The 27,218-nt window shown below is 40.2% G+C and overlaps 2 protein-coding genes across 5 annotated transcripts in view; one reads left to right on the top strand and one right to left on the bottom strand.

Moving 5' to 3' along the window:
* The window catches only part of FRYL (FRY like transcription coactivator), a 163,595-nt gene extending 159,673 nt beyond the window's left edge, over nt 1–3,922 (bottom strand). Inside the window, exon 1 of one of the 4 annotated variants that reach the window (XM_071432423.1) lies at nt 3,789–3,922. The gene's annotated coding sequence lies outside the window, so the exon portion shown is untranslated. Of the gene's footprint in view, nt 1–2,775; nt 2,794–3,741 lie in introns of those variants that run through there. The other 3 variants (XM_071432426.1, XM_071432424.1, XM_071432425.1) reach the window with 3 other exon arrangements.
* Nucleotides 3,923–8,628: 4,706 nt separating this feature from the next.
* Nucleotides 8,629–25,601, top strand: LOC139592472 (OCIA domain-containing protein 1-like). The gene is made up of 8 exons (XM_071432438.1): nt 8,629–8,762; nt 10,085–10,169; nt 13,658–13,711; nt 14,206–14,253; nt 17,141–17,270; nt 19,432–19,640; nt 20,985–21,134; nt 23,949–25,601. Exons 1-8 carry the CDS (start codon nt 8,700–8,702, stop codon nt 23,984–23,986), a joined length of 777 nt encoding a protein of 258 aa, XP_071288539.1. The 5' UTR covers nt 8,629–8,699; the 3' UTR covers nt 23,987–25,601.
* The last annotated feature ends 1,617 nt before the right edge of the window (nt 25,602–27,218 follow it).

Raw genomic sequence — 27,218 nt, 5'->3', positions numbered from 1 at the left:
GCTTTGACTATTGTCACTAACCACAAAAAACAATTCATGCTGCTTCTGGTGACAAGGACAAGAATACCCACGTAAAGAACAAACGAATAAAACCCCAAAGCTTACAGCAATGGCAGGAGGACACCAGGTCCTTGCACCAGATCAAATACACAGACATTTCAGAGAACCTCAAACTCAAAGAGGTTTGGTTTTGTTTTTAATACTTGTTCCTCTTCTATTTTTGCATGCAAACATAAATCATTAGGAAAAACTAGGGATAAATACAAAAATCCCTCAAAACTGAAGCCATGTCCAGAGCAAACACTGTTGTTCAACTAGCTCAAGGGGATTTTTTTTTTCCTTTTCGATATCTTCCAGTGATGGTATTGGACACTTGCTGTTTGAGACTGTATTCAGTCATTCTTCCTGGGAGGTGCTCATGTCAGAGGGAATTAGGATTATAATAGATTTGGGGGAGGGGAAGGAAGGAAAGGGAGGACAACAGAAATCTTAGAAGAGACAGAGCTATATGGCAGTACACAGATACTCAGACAATTAACTGTCGAGAACTGAGGATAAGCAAGCTAAATAGCAGAAAGAACTTCTCTTTTAGTTGAATATAGGAAGGCAGAAGCAGCCCTAGCTGAGTCAGTCTGGCTAGCATCTATTACTGGAGTTCATCAGGATTTAGAGCAAGACCAGACAAGAATAATGCTGAATTCTGAAACCTTCTAACATTGCAACACTTTTCCAGCCCACTGTGATTCCTGGGAGGATTATTACAGATACAAGAGTTGTAAAGGCTGAAAGTTGTTTGGGTGCGAGCACGCAGAAGCTGCAGAAAGCAGCAAACCACAGCCAGGCCGTGTGCTAGGCCAGCTGCCCCCCTCACTGAGGAAAAGCTACATCACATTTTCTACTGGTAAGGCAGGCCAGTAACCACAGGTACAGGGTAACAAACCCTGAAATATTTTCCTCATTTTTCTCACAGTAACTCACACAGCCCACACGTGCATGTAGGTCCTTCCTCTGACATTACGTGCACAATACATATAGTTTCTTTCAAACTAAGGCTTAAATGTAGGCAAAATTGCTAAAAACTCACAGCACTCTAAGCTAGAAGGAGCACATTATGCACCCATGTTCTGCATTATCCAAGTCCACTGAAGCGAAAAGTTTGCCTTCACATCTCTTAAGGAGCTCAGACAAAAAATCTGAACTTGTCCTTTGGTCCTTTATGCAATAACGAAGTAGTCTTCACCTGGCAAGACAATGAAAACAAAACCCCCTTAAATACAAGGCTAGATATAAAATAGGCAACTCCTGCCTGATGCAGAACACACCGTTTTCCAAGTTGTTTTCCTTGATGCATAGCCACTGAAGGGAATTATAATCTTCTTAAGTTCTTAGAAAAAGCAAATACAGACAGCATGATCTCAACTGTATTAGCAAAAACTTTCAGCATACTAATTAATTTTATCACCCCCAATTAGAAAGACAAGTATTCACAGTGAAATAAACATATGAGGACCACTCTTGAGCTAGGAGGATGACTCTGCAAAGCATTAATACAGTAACATGAAAAATTAACAGTTCTACTTTTTGCCTTAGCCTCTAAAACCTAAAACTTCCCTTCTTAAAAGTATTATGCTATTACATGAAAACCAGCTATCACCATGCTTTGGTTCACTTAGGCCAGTCAAACAGAAATAGAATTAGTTGAATTTTCCAACTTTACCTTAACTAACCTCACAGAAGAATTAAACAACTTTTCTTTTGAAATGAAGCTCAGCAACAATGTTCTACAACATCCCAAAGCAACATACCACCACTCTGCTCCAAGGAAACCACTTCCAGAGAAGTCAGCACAGACTTTACCCAAATCAGTTTTGGAATATAAATAAGGAGTCATTCACAGCAGCAATTTGCGCAGGGAAGTTGGTTGCCTACGGGAAACAACCACCATCAAGTACCACTAAGGACCTCTACAAACCACAGATAAAGGAAGCTTTTGATACTGAAAATGTTGTTCTCATCTTTAAATACGTGCCTTACTAAACCTGCAACACAATTTTCACAGAGTGGTTTGTTTCCTTCCTGAGATAGTGTCACAAGATAAGAATCAGCGTGGTTTTACAGCACTTGGTGTGAGATCTTCCACAAAGATTCTGAAGTATTTAGCACATATCCTCAGCACGACAGGAGTAACACAGAAGCAAAGCGACTGAAACAGCCTACTGAGGAAATGACATGGTGAGGAAATACTTCTTAAGAAACTACAGTTAATTTCACTCTTTGCCCAACCCTCAAGCAGCAAATCACCTTTCTCATAGAACTCTATATACTCCATGAAGTCTGCAGCACAGAGATACACAGTGCACAAAGGAGTAAAGAATTCATTTTCTGGTTTAGTATATTTCTTGCCTAATGTGCATTTGAGATTTGTAATTTTGAAGGAAGTCCAGGTTACACTCTTGCTGCCTTGTCTCCAAACTGCCTTACTATTTATTCCTTAAGATCATATTAGCAAATTGCTTTTGCAACTCCCTCAGTATAAGTGGCCACCAAAATATTTGAGGTTTGCTGGGTTTTCAGGGATATTTTTTTTTTACGTTTTCCTTCTGATCCTTAGGATGTTTTAGCTAGAGCTACCCTAATCGTCAGGCAGTGATTTCTGGTCAAGACACAAACTGAACTGCCCATTGAGTAACAAAAATTATCACATTACCAAAATACTAGAAACACACACATGAAAGTGAAGAGGGGAAAAACTAATTAAGCCCCTACAATACTTACAGCTATACAAGCACGCCGATCTGAGGCTGTAAAAACAGTGGAAGCCAAACTTGGTCCCAAAAGCACCTCAGAGCGACTCCATCAGCGAGGCGCTGCACACTGAGCGCACACACGTCTCCTAGTTTGCCGCTCAAGTCTCCCAAGTTTCCCCCGAAGGCGGGGGAGCGGGCCAGCTGCGCCGAGGGCGGCACGGGCGGCCGGGGGCGTCGCTGCTCGCCCGCGCCGCCCTCCGCACCAGGAGCCGGGACGCGCGTTTCTCCGCCGGAGCCCCCGGGCACCCCCAGGCGGGGCGGGGCCGGGAACAAAGCCCGGCTCCGTGCCACCCTCCCCGTTCCGTCCCGCCATTCCCGGCCGGCCTGGCCCGCTCCCAGCCCCGCCATCCCCTGCGGCGGTGGCTGCCCGGCGGCTGCGCGGCCCCGCTGTCCCGGGGGGCGGCCGGAGCCGGCCGGACGGGTGCGGGCGCGGGGCGGGAGCAGCCCGGCGGCGGCCGCCCCTTTACGCTCGGCCCGCGGGGCCGTGCGAGCGCCGCTCCTAGCCCGGAGGCTCCGGGGGCCGCCGGCTGAGGAGCTGGGCACGCACGGGTGGGGCCGCGGCCGGGGAGGAAGGGGCGGAAGGAGACAGAGCGCGGGCCGCGGAGGGGATCGGGGCAGGCTCCGTCTCCCCGGGGCGGGAGGTCCAGAGCTCAGGTGGGGGCGGCCGGGCGCACGCAGCACCGCCGACCCCTGCTCCGCCTCCGCCCTACTCATGCCCCCGCGGCGACGGCGGGCAGGGCCGCCCGGCCACACGCTGTCCTCCCTCCCGTCCCTCCCCTCCCCGCCCCACCGTAAACAAAGCGGCGAGGACCGGGGCCGGGCCAGCACCAGGGGCCGCACAGCACAACCCGCGGGCTCCGCTCCCGTCGGGGCAAGGCGCCTCCTCCTCCCTCCGATCAGCCACGACCGGATCCCGGCTGCGCCGCCGCCTCACCTCTCCCGCCGGTGGAAGGTGCCGCAACCCCGGGCGCCGCTGCCTACCTCAGCGCGGCTGCGGTCCCCCCCACACTTCAGAGCGACCCCGGTGGGACCCAGCGAGCGACGAGCGCCACCGGCATCCCCCGCCGGCTTTATCCCGACGCCGCCTCTCCCCTCCGGCACCTCGACGTCCCGGCGCGGCGCTCCCGCCCCCCCCGCCGCCCCATTGGCACGCGCGGCCCCGCCCGGCCCCGGCGCTCACTGGGGCAGGCGCGCAGCACTCACAAGGCCCCGCCCCTGCGCTCCCTGCCCGTTGGCTCCCGAGCGCTCGGCCCGCCCTCCAGGAACCGCCCTCCACACTTCAACCAATCGTGAGGCGGCGAGGGGCGAGCCGGGCCCCGATTGGCGGTGCCCCCCCTTCCCGTAGCTGTGATAGGCCGGGGCGGCGGCCGGGCCCGCCCCCGGAGCGCTCCGGGCGCTGCTCCCCTCGGGTCGTTCGGACAGCGCTCCGGGCAGCCCCGCAGCGGGCCCGGCGAGGAGGGCGGCCCCGGGATGTCTCCGAGCCCCCGGAGAGAGCAGGACCGATCGCTGCCGTTAAGAAGGCCGGTATCATCAAGGTAGCCGGGAATCAAACGGCTCTCTGGGCAGGCAGCAGCGTCGCTGGGAAACATCAAGGAAGCGTCCTGGCTGCTGAGGCGATGAAGTCCCGCAGAGGTCCCGCCGCGCCGTGCCGTCAGGGCGCTCCTTTCGCCCGTAGGAAGCAGTCGGAAAACCCGCCCTTCCCCCCAGCGAATAAGGGCAAATATTTGTGTCGCCGCCAGCTGCACAAATGCTGAAATACCGCCTTTTTTTTTTTTTTTGCCAGGAATTACTCGCGTTGTTCTACCAACGCGAGCCGCCGGGCTTCCCCCGCAGAAGCAGCCTGGCTCCCGGGAAGCTGGCGGGGCAGGGCAGGGCACGCTGCCGCCACCCCTGCACGGCATATAAAGCACTGGGACTGCTCTGGCCATTGTTATTCGCTTTGATTTCATGGACTTCCGCAGGAGCCAAGCTGCAAGGTGTATCGCAATGCACTGGCAGCGAGGCGGAGTAAAAAGATAATTCCCAACATCATCCTCAGAAAACGGAGCCGCTACTGGGTCTAGCAGGGATTTCACTAATACAACAGGAGTGGTGGTTGGAAGTAACAATGTATTTCTAAACAATGCAAAGATCTGGGAGCCAACGTTAACAGAAACAGTACCAACATCAACATTTTAACTGGTTAAAAAGTAACTATATTTTTTGTTGAAGTGCCTCAAAGCTTCCAGGCTTTAAAGAAAAACGGAGTGGGGGGAAAGAAAAAAAAATAAATACATGTAAAGTGTGATAAAATAACACAAGATTTGCAAAACGGTATTAGAAAAAATCCTGCAGTTAACATTTTCCCACTGTTAAACATAAGCCTGTCCTGCAAGTACTGTATTATAATAAGCATTTCTAGGAAAACCGGAACTGAGTGAAAAGTACAAAGAACAAATGCACCAGCACAACAGTTGTAAAAAGTTCTATTAGAAGTTCAAAGTTCTGTACCACACTTTGTACAATTATAGTTTATTTGCAGTAAAAGCCTCTCCATGTTCAACTATTTATGTCTATGTGCTGCATACCCTTAAGACACAGGATGTACATCAACTTGCAGAAGCCAGTCGGATAAGAAAGCAGGAGAGGAAAAAAATAAAGCTATCCTGCTAGCTGAGGTTAACTCTTCCCCGTAGCTTTAAGAATTTTGTGGAGTACTTTTTATTGTATTTTAACAATTGTACCAAACAGTCCAAACATGGGTGATAGAGCACCTAACATGACAAACCGTATTCATTGCTGCTGCTGTTGTGCATCATTTCAGACAATTGATTGAAGCAAAGTATGTCACTTTCAGACCCAAATGCTCCCTACCTGCCAGCTTTACAAAATAACTCTAAGGATTAGTTAACATGTAAAGTAATTTTCAAAATACATTACAGTACCAGTTAATATTAATAGCAGTCATTATCTATGTTGGTAAAGTCCTTACTAATTGGGGCTTTGACTATCAGCTCCTCAAAGACACCCACTCTTGGTTCTTGCTGATGTGCCATAATGCTTCAGGCAAATAACTGATTCTTTGTTTGCCACCAGTTGTAGTAGTTACAACAATGCTCTTTTTTCTTGGTATGAGGCACTGTTATTTCCTCATTAGGGAGAGATTTTTCCAAATACATTCCTGTTAACTCTTGGCAGTCACCAGAACCTCTCAGCTGTTGCATTTTACTATATTGTCCAGAGCACCAAGCAAAAAAAAAAAAAAAAAATCACCATTGTCCTTTGTACTTGACTACCTACACTTCTAGTACTTGCTTTGGAGACTTTCCTTACCAGATCAGCGTTTGCTACAACTCTTTCATATATCTAATAGTTTTAGTTATGTCTTATACAGTATTGTAAAACTTATTTGTTAGGCCACCTGTGTTTTGCAGTGGAGTTGTATAAAACCTGTCACTGACTGTTAACAAGGGGATGAAAAAAAAAATCATCAGAAACATAAACATTTAAACCACTTGATAGACTGCACAGAGCTCACCCCAATCATTCTTTGAGCTCCACCTTCAAGGGTTCTGAATATTCACCACTTTGCTTTGCAAAGTACTGCAATTAGAAACCATGTGACTTTCACACCTTCCAACTTGTTAACCTAAGTAATAAGTTCATATCAAGAGAATCTTATCATTTGAAAGTTTTCATTTTTCTTTCGAGGCATCTCCTTCACAAGAAATAAGTTCCAATTTCTAAAGGTTAACTATCAAGGTTTTTTGTTAGAGTATTTTGAAACTCAAATATATTCTTCATTCTTACATGATATTAAGTCATAAAAGATAAAAAGTTTAGAGATGTAGATACATGAGTTGTAATACTTGTAAAATTAATTTTGACTCCTGAAGTGGTCCAAAAATATATAACTTAATGCTATTACAAATAATCTATTATTTTTGTGTTTAAAACAACACAGAACAGCAATTATAAAACAGCTGAAGTGTCAAACCACCATTGTGCCTGTTGTTAAAACAAACAGTTCAAGATCCCTGAGAGTTTTTCTCTTAAGAACTACTCTAGTGCATAGATTTATAAACAAAAATAAGCATATTGCATAATGGCACCTGTTAAAGCAGAAAGTAGAGAAAATAGTATTCAAGAAAAGGCTTACATATCTAGCCTTAAGCCTTGCAAGAGAACAACATTTTATGTTTATCAGAAGGACTTGGTGATGCAATCATCAACTGTAAACTGAAGTTCTCATAGTTGTATGAAAGATAGCATGATTATAAAGGAAGTTGTAAAAAAAAGACCAGAGGGTCAGAAAGGGTGTCCTTGTTAACATTTCTTTCAATGAATGAACTCCAAAAACCGGTCTTGAGTACAGAGAATGAAGTGCCAAGGATGTAGATATGCTGTACCATCGATGCTGCATATGGCCCCACAACTGAAGCTGTAAGCCAACAAATGGATGCATGTAGCCAGGTGAAACTTTTAAGTATCTCACAAGCAGGCTGTACTAGGAAAGATTTTTTAATGGGTGGTAAACTCACCAGTTTGCTGGATTATTTTAATTTTTTTCCCCATTAGAAGAATAAGAAACATGAAGACAGTGAAGTGAGAAAACTGAATGGATAACTATTAATTTTACAATAGAGAAGCAAAACAGCAGCTCAGAGTCATTATTTTCTACAATGAAGGAGACTGCCATTTCCTCTCCACTGAACCTCCTTATTTAGAGGAAGTGCAATTCATAAGCATGTCCTACCCCACAAAAATTAAAGATTTAAAAACCCACTGTATTCTTTGCATAGAAAGATAAGTGGAAAAAAGCATGAAATAAGTTGTTTTAATAAATGAACTATAGTCCCATAAACAAAACTGTCTTGAGCTGATGAGGCAAAAATCTTTTGCCTTCCAACTAATAATGTGCATCATGGATGGTCATATATTGGAGAATGTTTCATTAGCAAGGGCCCAGGTGACAAGCAGAAATAAAGATTGCCTGATTACACCAATTACTTCCAATCGCATATAAAATAGAAATGTATTTATTGTATGATAAGAGGTATGAATAAAAGAACCCCACTATACATAGTTTCTGGTTCTATCCACCTATTTTGTTTCAAGAATCCAACCTCCTCTATAGTTTTCATTAGTCCATTTGCCCTAGGCCCTTCCCATGGTTCACATTCTCTACCAAATTCAGACCTTCAATCTCAAGGACCTTCCTTCTCCTATCTTCAGGCATGGACCCTTTTTTGTACAGCCATCAGAAAGCAGCAATTTTTGCCAAACTCCGGGGTAAAGAGACAATGGCTTGCTCTACGAAAGGCTTAAAGGGAGTGGTACATTCCATATGCAAGTACGGGCATATCAGCATATAGTGAATTCAAGCCATAGTACTGCTTGTTTACAAGAAAATGCCAAGGCATACATCGCACTATCAACACCATACATTTTTCCCTCAACTTCTCCTTATTTCTCAAAAACTGCAAGCACCTGCTAAAGCTGCAGGCATCGGCTAGAATCAAGCACACAACTTCCTAGTCTCCCACTCCAAGACAATAATAACCACCAAACTAATTCCACTTCCGAGCTCAAGAGCTGCCTAGCAGACCCTTGCTTGGTCCTGATTCAGAAAAAAACCCTTTTTTTAGGCAACAGAGATCCTTTCCTTTCAGGAAATTCTGGCCACGCATCCTTAGCAGGCGGTTAGCAAGCCTGTGGGTACCGTACCTACAGCTGGAGATAGGCAGGGGCAGATAGAAGCCTTTCGCTTCCCGCTGTGAGGAGCCCGACCCGTGCCCAGCGCGGGCAACGCCGCTGAGCCAAACCCGCCCCGCCCGCCTTCAGACACTGCCGCCTGCGCGCACGCGCACCGCGCCCTGCGTGCGCCGCGCGCAGTTCCGGGTCACGGTGGCCATGGAGGCCGGGCAGGGACCCGGCCCCAGGCCCGGCCCCGGCCCCGGCGGCGACACGGCCGAGGTAACTGCGCTGGCTCGGCGGCGCTGCCGCGGGGAAACCTGGCGGGGCTGGGGGCGGCGAGGCGGAGGGCAGGGAAAGGGGATTCCTGTCAGCCGCTCGGCCGTCCCTGCCTTTCCACACTGGGCCGGTGCCCTTGAGGCCTCTCGGGGGCCGGGCGGGGGGTCCTGGCAGAGGGTAAGGAGGTGTTCGTGTCTGAGCGTGAGCCGCCGAGGTGCTCAAGTACCAGTGGCATCCTGGCCTGAATCAGGAATAGCGTGGCCTGCAGGACCAGGGAAGTCACCGTCCCCCTCTACTCGGCACTGGTGAGGCCAGACCTCAAGTATTGCGTTCAGATTTGGGCCACTCAGCTCAGGAAGGGCACTGAAGTGCTGGAGCCTGTCCAGGGAAGGGCAGCGGAGCTCGTGAGGGGTCTGGAGTACAAGTCTTAGGAGCAGTGGCTGTGGGAGCTGGGGTTGTTTATCCTGGAGAAAAGGAGGCTCAGGACAACCTTACACTGTCTATCTACAACTGGCTGAAAGGACGTTGTAACCAGGTGGGGATCGACCTCTTCTCCCAGGCAAGCAGCGACAGGACAAGAGAGCTGCACCAGGGGAGATTTAGATTAGACATTAGATGGAATTTCTTCACAGGAGGGGTCATTAGATATTGGAATGGACTGCTCGGGGACGTTCTGGAGTCACCGTCCCTAGCGGTGTTTAAGGAAAGACTGGACATGGCACTTAGTGTGGTGGTGTTCAGTCCTAGATGACCTCAGAAGTCATTACCAACCCATCTGATTCCGTGATTCTCTGTTCCCCTGTGGCCTTCCCACAGCTGTGCTTCTCCTGGTGGGCGGTGCCCAGCAGTGTGCCCAGTGTCACAGCTCTCAGGTGGGACAGGGTCAGCACCCCCACACGAACCTCGCACACGCTGGGGAAAGAGCTGCTCAGCTCTCGCTGAATTACATCCCTGTGAACCAACAACACGCCCTTGTGGTATTTGAAACCCTGAGAAATACTTCAAAAAGGCACTGTCAGATGTCAGCTATTTGGAAGGCTGGTTGGAGGGACCAAAGCAGGCTTTTTTAAAGTAAAAGGACTGAGCTAAGTTGGGATCTGACTATGCACAAAGTATTTCCTGCTCTCTCATGTAATTTTTAGAAGCACTGGATTTTTTAAAATTATATATTTCATGTGATATTTATGGACAAAAGGCACTGGTTTCTTAACTGGGTGAAAGTATAGAAACTACAAGGTGTGAGAGTTAGACATTAAATTTTTTGATTGAAAAATGCCTCCAAACTGTTTTGTTCATTCTTTTCTAATTTATTTCACTAATGAAAGAGGGAAATACCAAAGCCTTATGTTCCAACGGAGGAAGAAAGAAGACTCCTCAAGGAATGTGCTGAAGAGAGTTTTCGGTATAGAGGTAAGCTCAGTTTGCTGGTAAACTTGGTTTCTTTCCTTCCACCCTTAGCTTGTGCTATTGCTTGAGGCATTACAGAGGGCCTGGGTCAATATAGCACAAAAGAGCATTAACGAGCTTCATGTGTACTAGAACTGTGTCCCAGCAAATGCTGATCCATGTAGTATTTACTAAGAGTTTGCAGCAGTTGTGTAAAAGGTGCAACATAATTTCTAAGTTGCATGCCTTATAACATGGTATCTTCATATTTTAAGTTTATGTGGTTATTAAAAGTCTGAAAATAGATTTAATTACTGAGTCTCGTTTATATTACTGGATTTTTTTGTGTTATTTCTGCATTTTTCAATTTTTATTGTTATCTTTAACATGCAAGAATAAAATAGTTTATCTTATAACCATTAGTTTTCATCTTTATAGAGACTTGTGAAGAGAACAATATATAAGTAGTCACTCTGTTCAGCTTTTAGAGAAAATTGCTGTGTCTGTGCATGGTTTCTGTAACCCTAAGGTTCAAGGGTTACAGAATGCAATACAAAAATGCTTGATTTTTGTACCCCTGGTCTTAAGGTTTGAACAAGCCTTCTGATGTGATTGCTACCTGCTGTTTTATCACACACTAGTAGGTTACTGATGCTGATAGGTGGCCTGGCAAAAACCAGGACAGATAAAGAATTTAGCGGCTGATTTGCCAATTTTAGCACACTGGGGCTCTAATTTCTCATGGAAGCCAGTACTTTCAGGGACAGCTCCTAAGGCATTGTGATTTTGAATTAGTGATTCGGAGTTCTGTTTTGTCTTTCTCCATGGGTTTGGCATTCTCCTCATCCGCTTTTACACAAATACTTGGAAGTCTTCAGCATATTTGCTAAAATGTACATTTTCTGTATAATTTTATAAGTGAAGGAGGCAGGTCCATTAGTGGATGGTTGTGTTTTATTGATAATCTCTCTTTTGGAAGACAAAGAGGAGAGAGAGTTGTTTGTTCCTGAGCTGTTCTGCTGCTTGGCAATGTAGCTCATTGCCCTCTGCATCTTTATATAGTCACCGAAGAAACAACATGTAGGTATTACTTGAAAGCCCTAAGTTAGTTTCTTGAGTCATTTCTCTTCAGGGAGCTACAGCAGTAACAGATTTATTTTTTTTTTCAGGGGTTGTGTACTGTGCTGTTATCTGGCTGGGAGAGCCTAAAGTCCATTGCTGTTTTCTAGGTCTCCTTTGTTTCCCTGTTGTGCATACACATACCAGACTGTTGTATTCACTGTATTAAATACATATTGCTTGAACTCCCCGTTGCAAGAGGGTGCTTGTGTGACTGCCCTGAAATCCTCAATTTGTATTGTGTCAGCTTTTGTTTTTCACTGAGGTTACTATAAATTTGTGTGTTTTCAGTTTGTTTATTCAGATTTCAAGCTGTAGCAAATTTTACTCATTCTTACAAACTGTCTTTTGTCATAGTTTCTCTTGACAGCTTCTGCCACTAGTCATTTCACAATTCAGTTTAATATGTGATTTACTGGAGTTACTAGTTTGTAATCACATTATTGTATAAATTCTTACACTCTTAAAAATTCTAACTAAAATCACGTTAACAAAATCAAATCATACTGATAAAACTTTTTTCCCATCAAATAATTTTGACTTGAGTGCATTATATTACCATCCTTATGTGCTGTTGATATATCAGCCTTCCATTATTTTCCCTAGATTTATTTTGTTCCTGAAGTAGAAAAAGTACTCTTTGCCCATTAGATGGTTTCTGATTTATTGAGTTTGTTTTGTTGGGGTTTTTTTTCCCACAGTTGAATAATTCATGTTGATTTTTAGGTATGAATCCAGTTTTCATCTAGCCTTTTTTTTTTTTTTTAATTTTTAGTTACTATTTCAGGTCACTTATATGCTCAGATACTAGTATAGCCTGGTTTTGATATCTAAAATGTTTCTGTTAGGTCTATAAATAATTTCAAACTTCTAAGGATTGGACTGAAATCTTCTGTAATAATTTTTGAACGTATTTTTCTTTACACACTCTCTCTCCCCTTGTTTTGTTGGGGGGGTGTTGTTTGCTTTTGTTTTGTTGTTGTTGTTGACTTTGTTTGCTTTTGTTTTTCTTTTACAATTTAGTTTCAAATCTGTGCTGTCATTTTATATCTCAGAAAATCTAGAACAGTAAGTTTTTGAAAATCTAGGTCGGGAATCTCTAAAAGCATCAGATTTTTAACATCTAATAGGTTGGGAGGTTTTATTCTTTATTTTGAAGTTTTGCTGTAATCCTGCTTTGAACTAAAGAGGCAATATTTCTTCTTAAAAGTGACATCCAGTTGCATTTACCCAGAGATAGATGCTGGTTGGACTCCTTACCTAGTTTAGACCTGTCAGAATTTTTGAGGGAATTAGATGTTAATTTGCAAAGTATTCTTTAATACTTTGCTCTCCATAAATACAATTTGTCTTCAACTATGAGCTTAATTAGCAAATTGTGTGCATCAAAATACTTCAACCATCTAGTGCTTGCAAAAATTTCTCTCCTAGAAGTCATTGAGCCTTTTTGTAACATCTACATTTTCAGACTTGCATGAAATTAAATTTCTTTATGACATATCTAAATCTTTGATGTAAATAACTTTAGCCTTCTGTTGTGTTTGTTACTTCATTGTCCCTGTATCTTGTGCAGTGCTGGTGCTCTTTATGAATAGCTGCACAATAATCTTCCTGATAAAGTAATTATCATTGCTTGAAAGAAGCATTCATTCTGGGATTTGCGATCTCCAAATACTTCTTGCCACATAAAGTCTTTCAATATAATAAAAATTTACATGAACTGTTAGGCTGGTTGTGGTAGGCAGTGATGGTCTTCCAGAATGTTCTTTTCTCTGCATTTCTGACCCTAACCCCAGGTTGTATAGTTTGATCTGTAAGCTACGGGAAAAGCTGCCCTGTTTTTTAATTTGCTGGTGAATCAAACATTACCTAATTTTAATTAATCTGATTTATATATATCTAATTTTAATTAATCTGATTTATAGCTCTGTAGGAGTCAAACTTTTTCCAAAATTCTTATGTTAAAGCATCAAGAGTTTAGATTATCAACAGTTTTTAGAAGCACTGGCCTGTATATAACTTCCTCCTGTTGTGCAGAACTGTGTATGCCTCTCTAGGTTAAAGTTCTGCACCTTGATGCTGTAGCAGTTGTAGCTAGACCTGGAGTCTTGTCTGGAGAGCTCTATTCCATCCAACAGTGGCTTTTGTATTTTAGGAACCATGAAGTATAATGCAGGCAGGATGACTCATTAACTCATACAGCATAATATGCAGTAGGTCTTAACTGGAATTGACAATATTTGATAATTTATATACAGTTTGTTAATTATATATATCTCCTTACACAAATGAGCTTTGGAAGGCATAGCAACTCTCATTTTATTGCATATTTGTTAAATGTGATTGAAAATATTGAAAATTGTATTTTAAGCAGCTTTTTTTCTTCTTCACAGCTTTCCCTTTGGCTGCAGTGAGCATGCTTGGTACTAGTTTCTTAATTAGAAAAGGTAAGTATAAAAATACTTCAGTTTCATTTCAGTTTGCTCAGTTGAAATATCTTTCTGCTGTTAAAAAAGTTATTATGATAATATAATGCCCAATCTACTTGCAAATAAAAGATGCAGCTCAGACTCTGCAGCAACTCTGATTTGCAGTTCATCAACATAAAGAAGGAGCTGAACTTAAAATCAAGTTCATATGTGTTTTATGTTGTGTGAGAAGTGCAATATCTCACTGCTTATGAAACAATATGTTCTTAGTGTGTTAATAACCCTGTAGTTAAACATGATTAAAGAGATAATTCCTAGATTTTTTTTAATTATATGGGGAATTCAGATATTAGGTTGGTTTTTTTTAATTTTCTTTAATGTGAAGTGTAAAGGAGTAACTTGCTTCTACAAACGTAACTGCAGTTGAGTTTTTTCAAGTTAATTCTTGATACCAGATTACACATATCTTACATATCATATATCTTAATATCTGATTTCATCCTCATTTTCAGGTGTTCTAAGAGATACCTCAAGATTTGGCTCTTTTATTAAAGTTGCATGTAAGTAAAAGCTACATATAAATTCAGCTTGTATTTGTGCTGTATGTTCTGGACTCTGCTGTGCAGGTGTAATTCCCCTGGGGCTGGCTGGCTAATTCACTGTGACTCAAGTTGGCAGGGACCCATAAGGACCAGAGTCTGAGCTCCCTGCTCCTGACAGAAGAACCTCAAACTACACCATGTGACTGAGAGTGTTTTCCAGATGCTCCTCGAACCCTAACAGGCTTGGTGCTGTGTCTGCTTCCCTGGGGAGCCTGCTCCAGTGCCTCACAACCCTCTCAGTGAAGAACCTTTTCCTAATGCCCAGTGTGACCACTGGTTTTAAACTTAAAGGAGAGATTTAGATTAGATGTTAGAAAGAAATCCTTTACTGAGGGTGGTGAGGCACTGGAGAGGTTGCCCAGAGTAGTTGTGGATGCTTCATTCTTGGAAGTGTTCAAGGGCAGGTTGGATGAGGCCCTGAACGATCAGGTTTAGTGGGGGGCGTCCCTGCTCATGCCACAGGGGAACTAGATGATCTTTAAGGTCCCTTTGCAACCCAAGCCATTTTATGATTCAGTGATTTATTCACTGTCTGAATTTGTACTGCACATTTTGCACAGCTCTTGTTTATAAGGTTTGTATAAAATTGCTTGATAAATGTAACATAATCATTTAAGATAAAAATATTGTAAATAGATACTGTGCAACCTTGCTTTAAATTACATTGCCAGAACACACCCACCCCTCCCTTCCGAATTTGAAGGTCTTTATTCATGGATCTCACGTGTCCCATTCAGGCTAGTTTAATTACTTTTTTTTTTCCTGGACATTACGTATATACAATTGTAGGAAAAAAGCAATTTCATGTGAATGATTTTTGGATGAAGTATAAGCAAAAATAAATTATTAACTTAATAAATTAGCCTTTTCAATGTAATACAGGACAGTAAAACAGGAAGTTGCCATCTTGCCAATCTGGCAGATACAGCCAGTTTACTTCAGTGGGAAGAGGGTAAACCCTATGAATTGTGGTCAAGGAAGTGTTGTTTAAGCAGATAAATGAATGTGAGACTAGGGCTCCAGTTGTTTATGCTAAATTCTGGTTACTTTCTTTGAACACCAAACAATGGTACAACACAAACATTTTGAATAAATAATACAACAGCTATTTCCCCAATCACTTCTACACATAAGGGCCACATTCTTCTTATTTAATACAACTAATTTATTGAAATCAGAGGGAAAAATAAGGTACAGCTGGGCTGGCCAGGATGTTCTGCCTGTAGGAATTATTGTACTTGTGTCAGTAGTTTTCTAGGTACTCTCAGCAATTTACTGAAACATCTAGTTAGTCATGGCTGATTCACTACATTGACAGCATCCCCTTCAACACAGAAGAGAGCTCTTGGTGCTCTCTGACTTGACACAGCAGGGGAAGATTCCAATGCCTCTGTGTCCTTCATGTTAGTCTGCAGTGGGACCTGGCCATATCTAATCAGCTTCTCTAAGATCTTGTCACAGTGAATGTAGAAGCAAAGAACAACATCTAATTTACTGTGCTAACTTGAAAAATGTGGATCATCTGGCTCTTAGCTCTGTAATAAAATAAATCAAATACTTTGGCCAATAATTACTTTGAGTGAAACATCTTCCAGAGAGATACTTCCCCTTTTCTTTACTAGAAGGCCTCAAGAAACTTTCTCTTTGTAATTTATGCAAAAGAGTAATCAGCTTTTCTGCTAAGTTTTATTTTGCTAAATATTTAGTTTGAATTCTTCTTAGGCTTGTAATTTTTCTCTTTGCACATATTTATTGTATATGAGGTGTTTGGGTTTTTGTAACCCACTAAAGAGTGCAACCCTTACATTCCTTATTTGTAAACATCACTCATAGTTGTGGCTGTTCTTCTCTATTCCCTTGGAAAAGGACTTTTATCCTTCTTTTGAAAATAAGACATTAGAACAGGAATCAAAATTTCAGTATCAGTACAGCAGGCTAGGGTAAGATCCCCTTTATATTGGTTCCCAGGCAATGTAGTCTACAGCTGAGAATTGCAGAGGATTAACGTTACTGATAATTAACTCTTTCCTGACTTAAAGATAATCAAGACTCTTAATCTTTATATTTAGGAAATACTCATTGCACATGAAAGGAGGGACTAGTCTTTTTCTCCTACGAAGTCGACAAGAAAACTGTTACATCCCACGGAATCCTTCATACACCATTGACCCACTCATAAAACTTGAAGGAGCCAGTTGATGGAAATCATAAGTTTTAGGCCCAGAAAGAGCTATCTTGGTAATTTATTCTTAGGTCCTTTGCAGCAGGTGGAAGTAGCTCATGCACTAAATTGAAACCATTTGCTTAGTCATTACAAGGGTTCAGCTAATTCAGTTGTTTGCCCCCTGGCAGTCAAATAACAGAATCCTTTAGAGAAAATAAGCCTACTGCTAAGTTGATTTAGACCTCTCTTCATACTGGTAAAGCTTTTTCAGGATCCAACTGTTCTGTTGAATTAAATTAGCGGAATGTACTGCCTGTATTTATTTCTGATTGGTTTATCATCTTTGATAGTTAATTGTGATTTCTGGTTCTTGGGGAAAAAACAATGCAATTTAATTTTTTTTGCCACATTTTACTCACCAAGTACTAGCTGAAATCATCTGATGCTCACACCATGTCTAAATCATTGCTTTATGTCTCTCTTCAGCTGTTGCATTTGGTTTTGTATCCTTTGTCTGCAGAAGAAGCAGAGATGATTACTGCATGTTTTTGGTTTAGATATAAACTGGTTTTCTTTCTTTTATTCAAGATACTACATTATTTATTTGAAATTATTATTTTAAAACAATGTTGGATATTATAGTGCAGCATATAAACCCATCTTTTTTTTCTTTTTAAAAAGTTGCTGGAATGTGTGGATACCTGGCTGGAAAGATATCCTACTTGCCAATCTGTAGCGAGAAATTTAAGAAACTGAAGGATTCCCCAATAGGAGATGTTCTGCGACAAGCTCAGAGACATAGTTCACCTAAGTAAGAGTTTAAGTATCTTTTAAATTTAAAACATATTCTGAATAGGGTATTTTAAACACTAACAGATCAATACTACTTTTGCAGCTTTCCAACACCTTCAGAGCTGCACCTTCCCTCATTCCCCATTACCTCAAATCTACCACTTTCAGAAATCTGTATTTGTATCAGTTGGCAAGCTATAAAATACATATTTTGAGTTCTTTACATACAACTGATCACTTTGAGTAGTAGAAAAATAAACAGTTTACTTAGCAAACTGTATTCCTTGTAAAATTGAGTGTTTCCCGTGGAATTTGCTTAGAGAAGTGTGACAGCATAAGTTGTCTCCTTAGTTTAAAAGTAAACTAAATTAACTGAAATAAAATAGTGTTACATTCTGGAATTTTTTCCCATAGTTTAATTTGATTGAAGTAGGAAAAGGGTGGAAATGATTTCAGTGTTTATCAAAGGAAAGAGCTTAGTAAACAATATCAGTGCAGGAAGAAACATGGTGGTCAAACTTAACTGGTGTTTGTTTAAATCCTTTACATCTGTAACACCATTATGCTGTACATATGAGAAACTCATCAGGTTCTTAAAACTATTTCCTGTTTTCTTCCAGAATGTTTTCTACTTCAACTGGTATTTAATTGCAAGCTGCTTTCAGAATATGTCACTTAAACCCTTGATTCAAAACTGGGAGGATAGTGTTTGGATAGTGAGTAGTAGTCCTCCTGTGTATGTGCTGAGATTTGTTAAATGTTTATAAAGGATTTGCTTAAATTCTAAATACACTATAAATTCAGATTTATGACAGTTTTTATTTTGTCTGCAAGATTCACCTTTGTTCTGAAATGTTTATGGTTTTATGACATCGCGCAATTTCAGGCATTACCACTGCATACACTTACTGTATGGAATCAGCTGAACTGGAGTTGGACTTGTCCTTTCACCCCCCTCCAGTTTCTAATATGAAATTGTCATGCTTATTAATTGTGTTTACATGAGAACTTGTTTAAGTACCATCATCTGCCACACCAATAAATTCCTTCTACTGTTAATGGCCCATTTGTATCTGTAAAGTTTTATTTCCTAAGTGATAAATTCCTTTTCCTTGGTTGAATAAATAATTTAAATTCATTTCAATTGCATTATTATCCATACATGCTAACCCTTTTAACCCTTGCAACATAAATCATTACATTTTCCTGAGCATTGTATGTCTACTAATTAATGTATTTTGGTAATTTGATTTACCAAAATACAATATGAGTTAAAAACTTGTAGAGAGCTAAAAGATTAGGTAGTTTTTTAAAGCTGTGTTTGCATGTATTTTAAAAGCATAATTGAGGCAATAAAGTGGCTTTGTTCTGTATGTTCATTATGAGAATTAAATAAAGAGTAATTGACAGTGTTTATCATAGGAAACTAAAAGTACAGCTGAGCAGAAATTAAAAGTAAAAAATTATTAAATACTCTAGAGATATTCTAGTGGCATTTTAGTGGTGGCATTCCTGATAGAGGGACATGTTGTGTAGTGGTTTGCAAGGCCATTCTAAGAATATAGTGAACACTTTAAAATATCTGGCACCAATTTCCAGAATATTTTATATGATATTATCTTTCTCTCTCAAGAGAAAATTCATTAATATTTTTGCAGAATTCAGCAACTTGATTAATTTTCATAATTTAATTTTCTTAGGATAGCTGTTTGTTCTTCTTCTGTTCTTCAGTCCTGATCAATTACAGCACCTTCTAATGATGAAGGGTTTTAAATATCAAATTCTTCCTAAAAGGCTTTTAAAATTCACTGTAGTTTATACTACCACTAGTTACGTGGGCACACCGTGTACTATTTGTGTCTGATGTGGGGTGTTTTTGTCTGAAGATTCCTTGAGAAAAAGGATTGTAACTTCAGTTATTGTAAAGTTCAATATGTTTTGTCCCTTTTCTCTCCTGTTCTGGAGGTATGAGCTAAGATTCTGTGGGGAAAGAAAGAGAGAAATTTTTGCAGTGTAAAGAAAACACCCAAAACATCCCAAAAATTTTTTAAGATGATGATTCAGTTGGAAACTAAACTATTTAAAATGAAAGAACATTTTCTTGAATTGCAAGTATTGTTATAGTTCCATTTTTAACTTCAGTATTTTTGTATTTAATATTTAGTTCTATTCTTTTCCAGTCGTTCCAGTCGTAAATCTGAATTTTCAGACGTACCTTCTCAGTCATTTACTGAGTCATCTTCTCCAAGTGCTGGATTCCCACCTTCTTCCAGCTATTCAGATGATTACAGCTCAACAGATAGAGCCCTCTCAAGTTATGAGCCCATTCCATTCAGTGCTTCTCTGAATGAATCTTCACCTACAGGAATTACTGACTACTCTGTTCAAGGTGAGTCTTAGTACTTAGAGACTTTCTTTTAGATACTGCTCTTACTAAACTAGGTATTCTCACCCTATGCAAATACACATGGCAAAATATAGTGGTTTTGAGTGAAAGAGCTGTGGAAGAATTATAATTGTTTTTACATAGAAGATGAATATAAATTTTATTTTGTGTTCTAACTGTAAACTAGATTCAGGGTTTTCTAGCTGAAAATTGCTTTAATTGCAAATAAAGATCCTGAATTAACTTACAAAGTGCAATCTGTTGTGGAACTAAACTTGCAGAAAACTCAGCCTGACTGAAAGTTCTCTTTGACTGAAGGAAAGGGGAATATGCCATCCCTTCACTGTACTGAATAAACCACAGCCTTCCCACTGCCTGCTGGCCCTTCCAAGGTGATTGTTGCAGTTCCACCATCTGTGGGGCTGTCACTTGATAGTGCTGTAACTCCGTGACATTAAACTTCTAAAACTTTTTCTCAATGTGAAAAAAACATTTTTGTCTCCTGGGAACTGAATGGATATTCTGTTCTATCCACTAGCAGTCTGGTTTTCTCACAGAGAACTAAAATGGTTTTCAAGTATGATGCAGTTCCAGTATGAACTGTCCTCAGCTATTGCAGGGAAAACACAGGATTCTGAATTCAGGTATCTCTGGTACACAAAGGAGGAAGATCATGTCAAATGCAGGGTTTTGTACTTTGAATTAGTTTGGATTTTTTCAACTTAACTTATGAAAAATGTTTTATTTCACTAAAAAAGCCCTTTCATGCAACTTGGTTATAATTATATGAAAATATCAGATATAAATGTGTCAAGAAAATTGTTATTGCATTTCATCACAAATATCAATAGTTGGTAAAACCTTTATTATATAACAAAGATTCTGCAATATAAATACAGATAAAAGGATCAAATGTTTATCAGGCATCGTATGATGCATATTGTCCTAATTCTTTGAAAGCAAAATTTAAAGCCTTAATGCAAACCCTTGAGCTTCACTTAGATTTCTCTTCTGAAATCATATATATCTCAAATGTGCAATAAATGTAAATTTTAGATAAAGTGACCAGAGCTATTTTATCCATCAACTACCACATGGTTGTTAGAATTTCTTATGGTAAAATGAAGAAAAATAATTAACAGCCAGTGTTTCAAAGAAGTTTGGTAAAATTAAAAGGATAAAAGGAATGGACTACTTGAAGACCATACACATTCACTGTTGTATTTAGAATTGCAGCTGTCATGCTCCTATTAACTTGGGATTGAGCAACAATTAACTGGTATTCTAGAAGCTATATTTTGGTGTGTTATGTCATAGTTAGTATTTTTCTGTTTGTTTTGTGTCCAGAACCTGCTCCAGTTCCAGAAGAAAGTCGTAAAAAAAAAGGCATCACATACGAGGAGTTGAGGAATAAACACAGACAGACATACGAGGTAATGCAACCACCAAAGGCAGAAACTCCCAGCAAGTTTTCCCAGGAAAAACCAGCTAAGGAAGGTAATACACTGATTTACACAAATACTTGGAAATCCAGATATTTGCCATCATGTTAAAAATGGCTGCAAGCATAAAGCTTAATTCTGCATACTTTTTAAGCAATGTATATTTAGTGTGTCTTCAGGTATCTCATATATGATAGATACAGTTTGTAGTTTCCTGTTTCAGATTAATTATTTTTTCGAAAATTTTGGTCATCCCATAGAAAATTGTAATTCGTTTTCTCCAGCCATATTGCTTGGTACCACACTGAAAAGCTCATAAGTTTTGCTTCATTGAGTATATTGAGCAACCTCTTTCAATAAAGAATTCTCTGAGCTCAGAGCTATACCAAAGAGCTGTGGGAGGGGGGCTTGTGTTTTAGATAGCATTGTTCTCTCAAAATAGAGCACATGGCTGATGGTTTGAAGGGGAGGGTATTTATTTTTATGAATAGTTTCATGTGGAATTAGGGAATTTCTATAGAGGCATTGTTTGTAGAGGTTCATTTTCTACATTAAAACCCAGAGGAAGGAAACGGTATTTGGCAGCAATATTGAGACTTGTTTTCACAGTGAAAAAGAAAACTCTGCAGAGCAAAATAAGAATGCAATGTCCTGAAGAGCAAGACACCATTCAGACAACTTTTTGACTCAATCAATTTTTTGAAAAGGAGACACATAAGCAATTAATATTCAATTGCTTGCTCTAGAACTTTTTAAATTTAATGTGGCATCTGTAAAAACAATTGTAGCTAAGGAGGAAAAGTTTTACCATTGAACGCACTGATGGACTAGTCAGTCACCTGGAATTGTTTGGGTTTGTGTGCACTGCCCAGTCTTGTCAGCCATGTTGCAACAAGACTTCTAGGAACAGCTGTTGTCTCCTGTTAGGCATAATGGGTGGTAATAAGTATAGAAGAGTGTATTGAAGCAAAATGTTCTGAAGCAGTAACACTAAGCTCTGGAACAGAGTGTCAGTCTCTTTGATGCTTGTGAATTACTTTCTGTAGATCATCTATCTTTGGACAGATCTGCAGTCTTGAAAGAAAAATTCTAAGCCATTTTTTTATAATGATTTTTAACTGTTATTTCAAGGATAAAAGGCTTTCTCTTATCATGTGACTGTGTCAAATCAGACATGAAAAAATTATTGAAGCTGTGGTTTCAGATTGCTTTTGAATTCTATTGGCTGACACTTCATGGATTTACACAATGTTTCTTTCTCAAGATACTTCTCCACAAGTAGAAAGCCTAGAAGTGGCACTTGTGAGCCATAGAAAGAAATGTTAAGCAGCATTCTGAAAACCTTGCCATATTCCATGGCAGATGTGGCTGTGAAATGAGAATGTGTATTTCTTACTTTATTTTTAGTTACTTGAGGTATGTAAAAGACCTCTATAAAATGTTGATCAAATATTGCATTCTTTCTATTATATTTTTGGGTTCTGTGTTTGAAGGCTGTACTTAGGCTTTGAGAATAAAACTGAGTAGTGTGAGAGATTTGTAAACAGAGACTTTTTAAAGTGTCTCTTCACTTTTTTAGAGAAAAAGAGGAAGGAGGGCATACAAAAATTCAGGAATGGTTTGCACATGCAAGTACATTTAAATCTGCAGTTCAGGGATTACACTGATGTTGTGGACTAAGATCTGATTTAGCTTCTTGTGTCAAACTGGACATGTTACTTACTGTGTGCTTGTTCATACTTTCTGAGTCACTGCCCCTTGGTTCATTCTCTTATCTCTGAGTCCCTTGCAAATAGAACCTTCCTTGCAAAGGCAGAAGGGAAACCAAAGCAGCTTTAAGCAGTCCCTAACTTCCATCTGCCAGTGCCTTCTCCCTTCCCTGCAGTGGCACAAATACGTGCATCTGCATAGTGATCAAGACTGGCCCATTTTCCAGGGAATGAGTGCAGCCTGTTCAGCTGCCGTGGGTAATAGAAATGGAAATCAAATCCTCTTGGAGAGAGCTTCTCATTGTGTCTCACTGCAATATCAGTCACTCCAAAGAGATTTGTCAGGGCATTATGCTCAGTAGCTCACAGAGACAAGGACCAGGTGTTTTGCTCCATTCCGCTTGTTCTGCTGCATAGTTAGTGATAAACAGTCAGCTTAATTATTAACTTGCAAGTGAATTTATAAAGGGGTGCTCAACTACTGTCAGCATTCCTACAGGATCAAATGGAGCCATTCTTAACCTTTTCAGTGATGGCAGTCAATTACAGAGGACTTTGCAGCTCACTCTCAAGAGAGCCCATTTTCACTTTCTGGTCGTTGTTCAGTTACAGTGGCACACTTCTTAGCAAAGCCATTAGACCACTACCCTGGGTTTTTTCCTCTCTGACTCAATCCTATGCTAAAGGAAGCTACCAAATAATAATGGCTGAGTAGTTTCCTAGTCGGGATTACTGATTTCTGTTTGTTTGTCTTTGAATGTGTTTTTAACTATCGCAAATACATCCAACTGTGCATGTAACCAGATTATGTGGCCTCATTATTTATTGTAACATTCCTTGCCTGTTTCCTCCAATTGTCTTTGTTTCATTCACGTGTTACATTTGTTTTAAAGTAATTACAAATTCTGTAGAGCAGGAATTAGCACAGTAGGCCTCCTGACTGAATATTAATTCATTAAGGTAAAGTGATTAGCAAACTCTTCTCCCCATTTATTCAAAAGTAGCTTTAATTATGTGTCTGTTGTGCTGTGACTGACTCTCTCCCCACGCACCACTTGAGATGACAGTGCACTTCATTATACTTTTTGGCATTGTATATGATAAACTTCGGCAGTTAAACTATCGCATGACTACTTTTGTTTTTCTTTTGTTTTCTTTAGTTAAAGTAAATAAATATGGAGATACCTGGGATGAGTAAGAGTCAAATGAAGAACTGAAGAAAATTACCTCCTGTCAGCTAACTTGAATTTCATCTAGATTAGTCATGAGTATCAGCACCTTTGGTGTGCTCTGCCAGACACAACTATTAATAAATGAGGAGAAAATCCTGACTTCTCAGAAAATTTAAAAATTGTATTTATGCTGAATTTTTTTTTAATTTTGCATAAATGAAAAACAAGGCTACTGTGAGGTGTCATGACTGTAAACCATTTGTGCTGTTGTTTAAGAATGAGAAAGGTAACTGGTAATATGAACATATAGCATAAAGTAAAAATACATGTAAATAAATGCAATCCCATGTATTGAGAAGGGAACAGTATCAGAATCTTCTCAAAATTTCAAGACTTGCATTAAAAGTTACCTGTAGAACTCAACCTCTCACCTTATTTTGTCTGAAAGTGATATGCTGGGAACTTGAAATTGTCCTTATACTTGGTTTGTAATCTCAGGAATACTACTAAAGTGTTGAGGGGGAAAGGCTGAGCCAGACACTGAAGTAACCATAACTTTTTCAAAAGTGTTTCATGGTGCCAACTCTGTTTTTAGGCTGATACTCTGCTTGCCCACGACAGGTTTCTACAGACAGTCATTTCTGAAGAAAATAATTGAACGAAACTGCACGTATTGAAAATAGCTACATTTAAGTGCAGAAGGCTAAACATGACAAACTTTGGTAAAACCTTGAATGATATATTGACTGTTAATGTTAGGCTCTGTATATTTGACCTTATTTCTCAATTTTTCCAAGTCATGACAAAACCACAATGTTTATGGAGAAGAGATCCCAATCAATGGAATATTTTGTTATTATCACCTGTAAGAGAAGAGCTACATTGGCAAAACTGAAGAGTTTTTCCTGGTGTTGGCATCACCTGCTCTGTCCCTGAACATGTTGCCTTCACTTGGGGATTTTCATCTCCTCACCTGTGTAGTTTCATCTCCCAGCATTGTGTTTATTTGGGGGTTTGGGCTATAAGGGAGCAAGAACCGTGATGAAGTTGATAGCATAAAAGCATTCCTGAAATCTATGTTGGAGCTGAAAAACAACATGCCTACCAAGCTGAAAATTCTCAAAGACCTTATTGATTTAGTGGACTTGCAGCAAATGGCACAAATGAGGAGGAAGAAGTGGGAAGAGAAGGATGCTTAAAGAGCCAAATACTACTTAAAATAAACCAGGAAGATTGCTCTCAGAAAAGCTCATCTTCTAAAAAAATTAATGCACTAATTGGATAATCTTTTAGTTGTATCAGAAATTTACCTTGTAGAGGGTTTCTCATGGCTGTTAGGAGTGAACTCTGAAAATACACAGTCTGCCAGAATTGTGTTGCTGTGGTTTTCAGTGTGCTAATCCAAAGCTGATCAGCTTTATCATGAAAATATTCACGGTTTCTTAGTTGTCAGTTATGCAAGCAATAGGAGGCAGACTACTGAGATGATAATAATAGAGCAGATTCCTGTGATGGTGCCTTCCTGCAAAGTGTCTTGCCTCACATTCATATTTTTGGGTGGACAAGCACAGTGTTTTATATAAATTGTATCAGAATTTTTCTTCCTTTCTTAAAGGAGAAAATAAAAGGCATGTCAATTAATGTTGTTCTGTATTGATAGCATTTTTAAATTGAATATAAAGCTTTTATTCTATTGCATCTAGTAACTCTCAGAGGACATACTTTCTTTTGTACTTGAACAAGTTTGGTTTGTTGTCAACCAACTCTAAATTCTTCTGATTTCACACCCTTAGTACACATTAAATACAGGAGAGTTGCCAATCATAGCTGTTAATTTAGTAGGGTATTGGGAACTGATATTTCATCAAAGTTGGGTCACATTGAGTTTGCTGTGACAATGTGTATGTTGAGCCCCTGATTCGCTAAACAGCCATGGGAATTCAATCTTTCTTCCCTTTTCCTGCATATCTTCCATTAGTACCTCCTTGTTTCATAGTGGGTATTTACACTCATGGTTTCATAGCAGCTACCCAGTCACCCATCAGTAGCTTGCTTATACTGTAGTGCCATGACTTTTGGGAATTTTTAGCTGAAACCAAGTGTCTTGGAGCTGACAGCAGGGTTACTGTTGCTGGGAGCAATGTTACTAGATGTATAGAACAATGGTGTTAAAAAATACTTGAAGTTTTTCTATGGTCCATCATACCTGTATATTTGTCAATAATTGAGAATTAACTCAATGTTTATTGTACAGTTAAGTAAATTTTCTTTTCTTCCTCAAATTAAAAATAACATTAAAAAAGTAACTTTTTATACCTTAAATCAAACACAAGGAAAGGAGTCTGAATGCTTCACAAAGAACATTCCTTAAAAAACCCTCTAAAATAAATGTTTTCACAGTTTCTTCAAACTTAAAAATAAGCAGGCCAGTTTAAAGGAGCTGGTAGCATTATCCCCAAATTTGTTATTACTAATGTACATGAACAGAGAGAAGAGGGTTGCAAAAATGTGCCTCAGCTCTTTTAGAGCTGGTAAAGCTACCAAAAATCCTAGTCCTGAATGTTTCTGTGTTTCCCCAAATTAGTAGGCATGTCTAGAGTCCCAAGTAGGTACTAGTCTGACCTTTGCAGGGCTTTTTCCCTACTGACTTTGTTTGGAACACAGCTACATGGAAGAGAAAGGTGTAACTGAAAATTTATTTGATTTGATTTGATTTGATTAATGAAAGCTGAGCAGATTTGTAGAAGTCTGGGGAAATTATTAATATTCCAGATTGAACTCATAATTTTTTTTGCCTCCTTGAGCTTGAAGAAGAAATCCTCACTTGTCCACTATTTGCTGGAAGCTCAAAGACCCATTTGTTCTCCTCATGGGGGACTCTTGTTTGTGGCCCTGAGTGAGGACCTTGCCCAGCTGCAGGAGGCATGTCCAGCTCAGTTCCTTGGCCCTACAAACACACCAGACCTGCCAGAAGAAGGCTTTGCTTGCTGCCCAGTCTTCCTAACTCACAACCAGAATAAATTCTCTGTAATCTCTTACATGAAACAGGGGGTCTAAAAATATCCTTTTACTTTTTGCAGTTTAGTTTCCTATTAAGTTGTTAGCAGAAATCCACAAATCCTTGGATGTTAATCTCAAGGCTACAACTGGGACAATTTGCATCCCATTACCACTTCAGACCCTTGCCCTGGGTGTGGTGGTTCAGCACAGCCAGTGCAGGCCTGGACATGCATCTGCCTCGAGTTTATACTTTCAAAA

The sequence above is a fragment of the Agelaius tricolor genome, unplaced genomic scaffold, assembly GCF_023055355.1.
Source record: "Agelaius tricolor isolate 1412-34295 unplaced genomic scaffold, bAgeTri1.0.p SCAF_8, whole genome shotgun sequence".
NCBI lineage: Eukaryota > Metazoa > Chordata > Aves > Passeriformes > Icteridae > Agelaius > Agelaius tricolor.
Note: the sequence above shows the minus strand (reverse complement) of the source record. Positions and strands in the feature narration are given on the sequence as shown.

Excerpts from the sequence above, each read along its gene's own strand:
- LOC139592472 (XM_071432438.1), top strand. The coding sequence starts at position 8,700 with ATGGAGGCCGGGCAGGGACCCGGCCCCAGGCCCGGCCCCGGCCCCGGC. Across the intron at positions 10,170-13,657 it reads AGAGAGTTTTCGGTATAGAG|CTTTCCCTTTGGCTGCAGTG; the intron begins GTAAGCTCAGTT and ends TCTTCTTCACAG. Across the intron at positions 21,135-23,948 it reads GGAAAAACCAGCTAAGGAAG|TTAAAGTAAATAAATATGGA; the intron begins GTAATACACTGA and ends TGTTTTCTTTAG.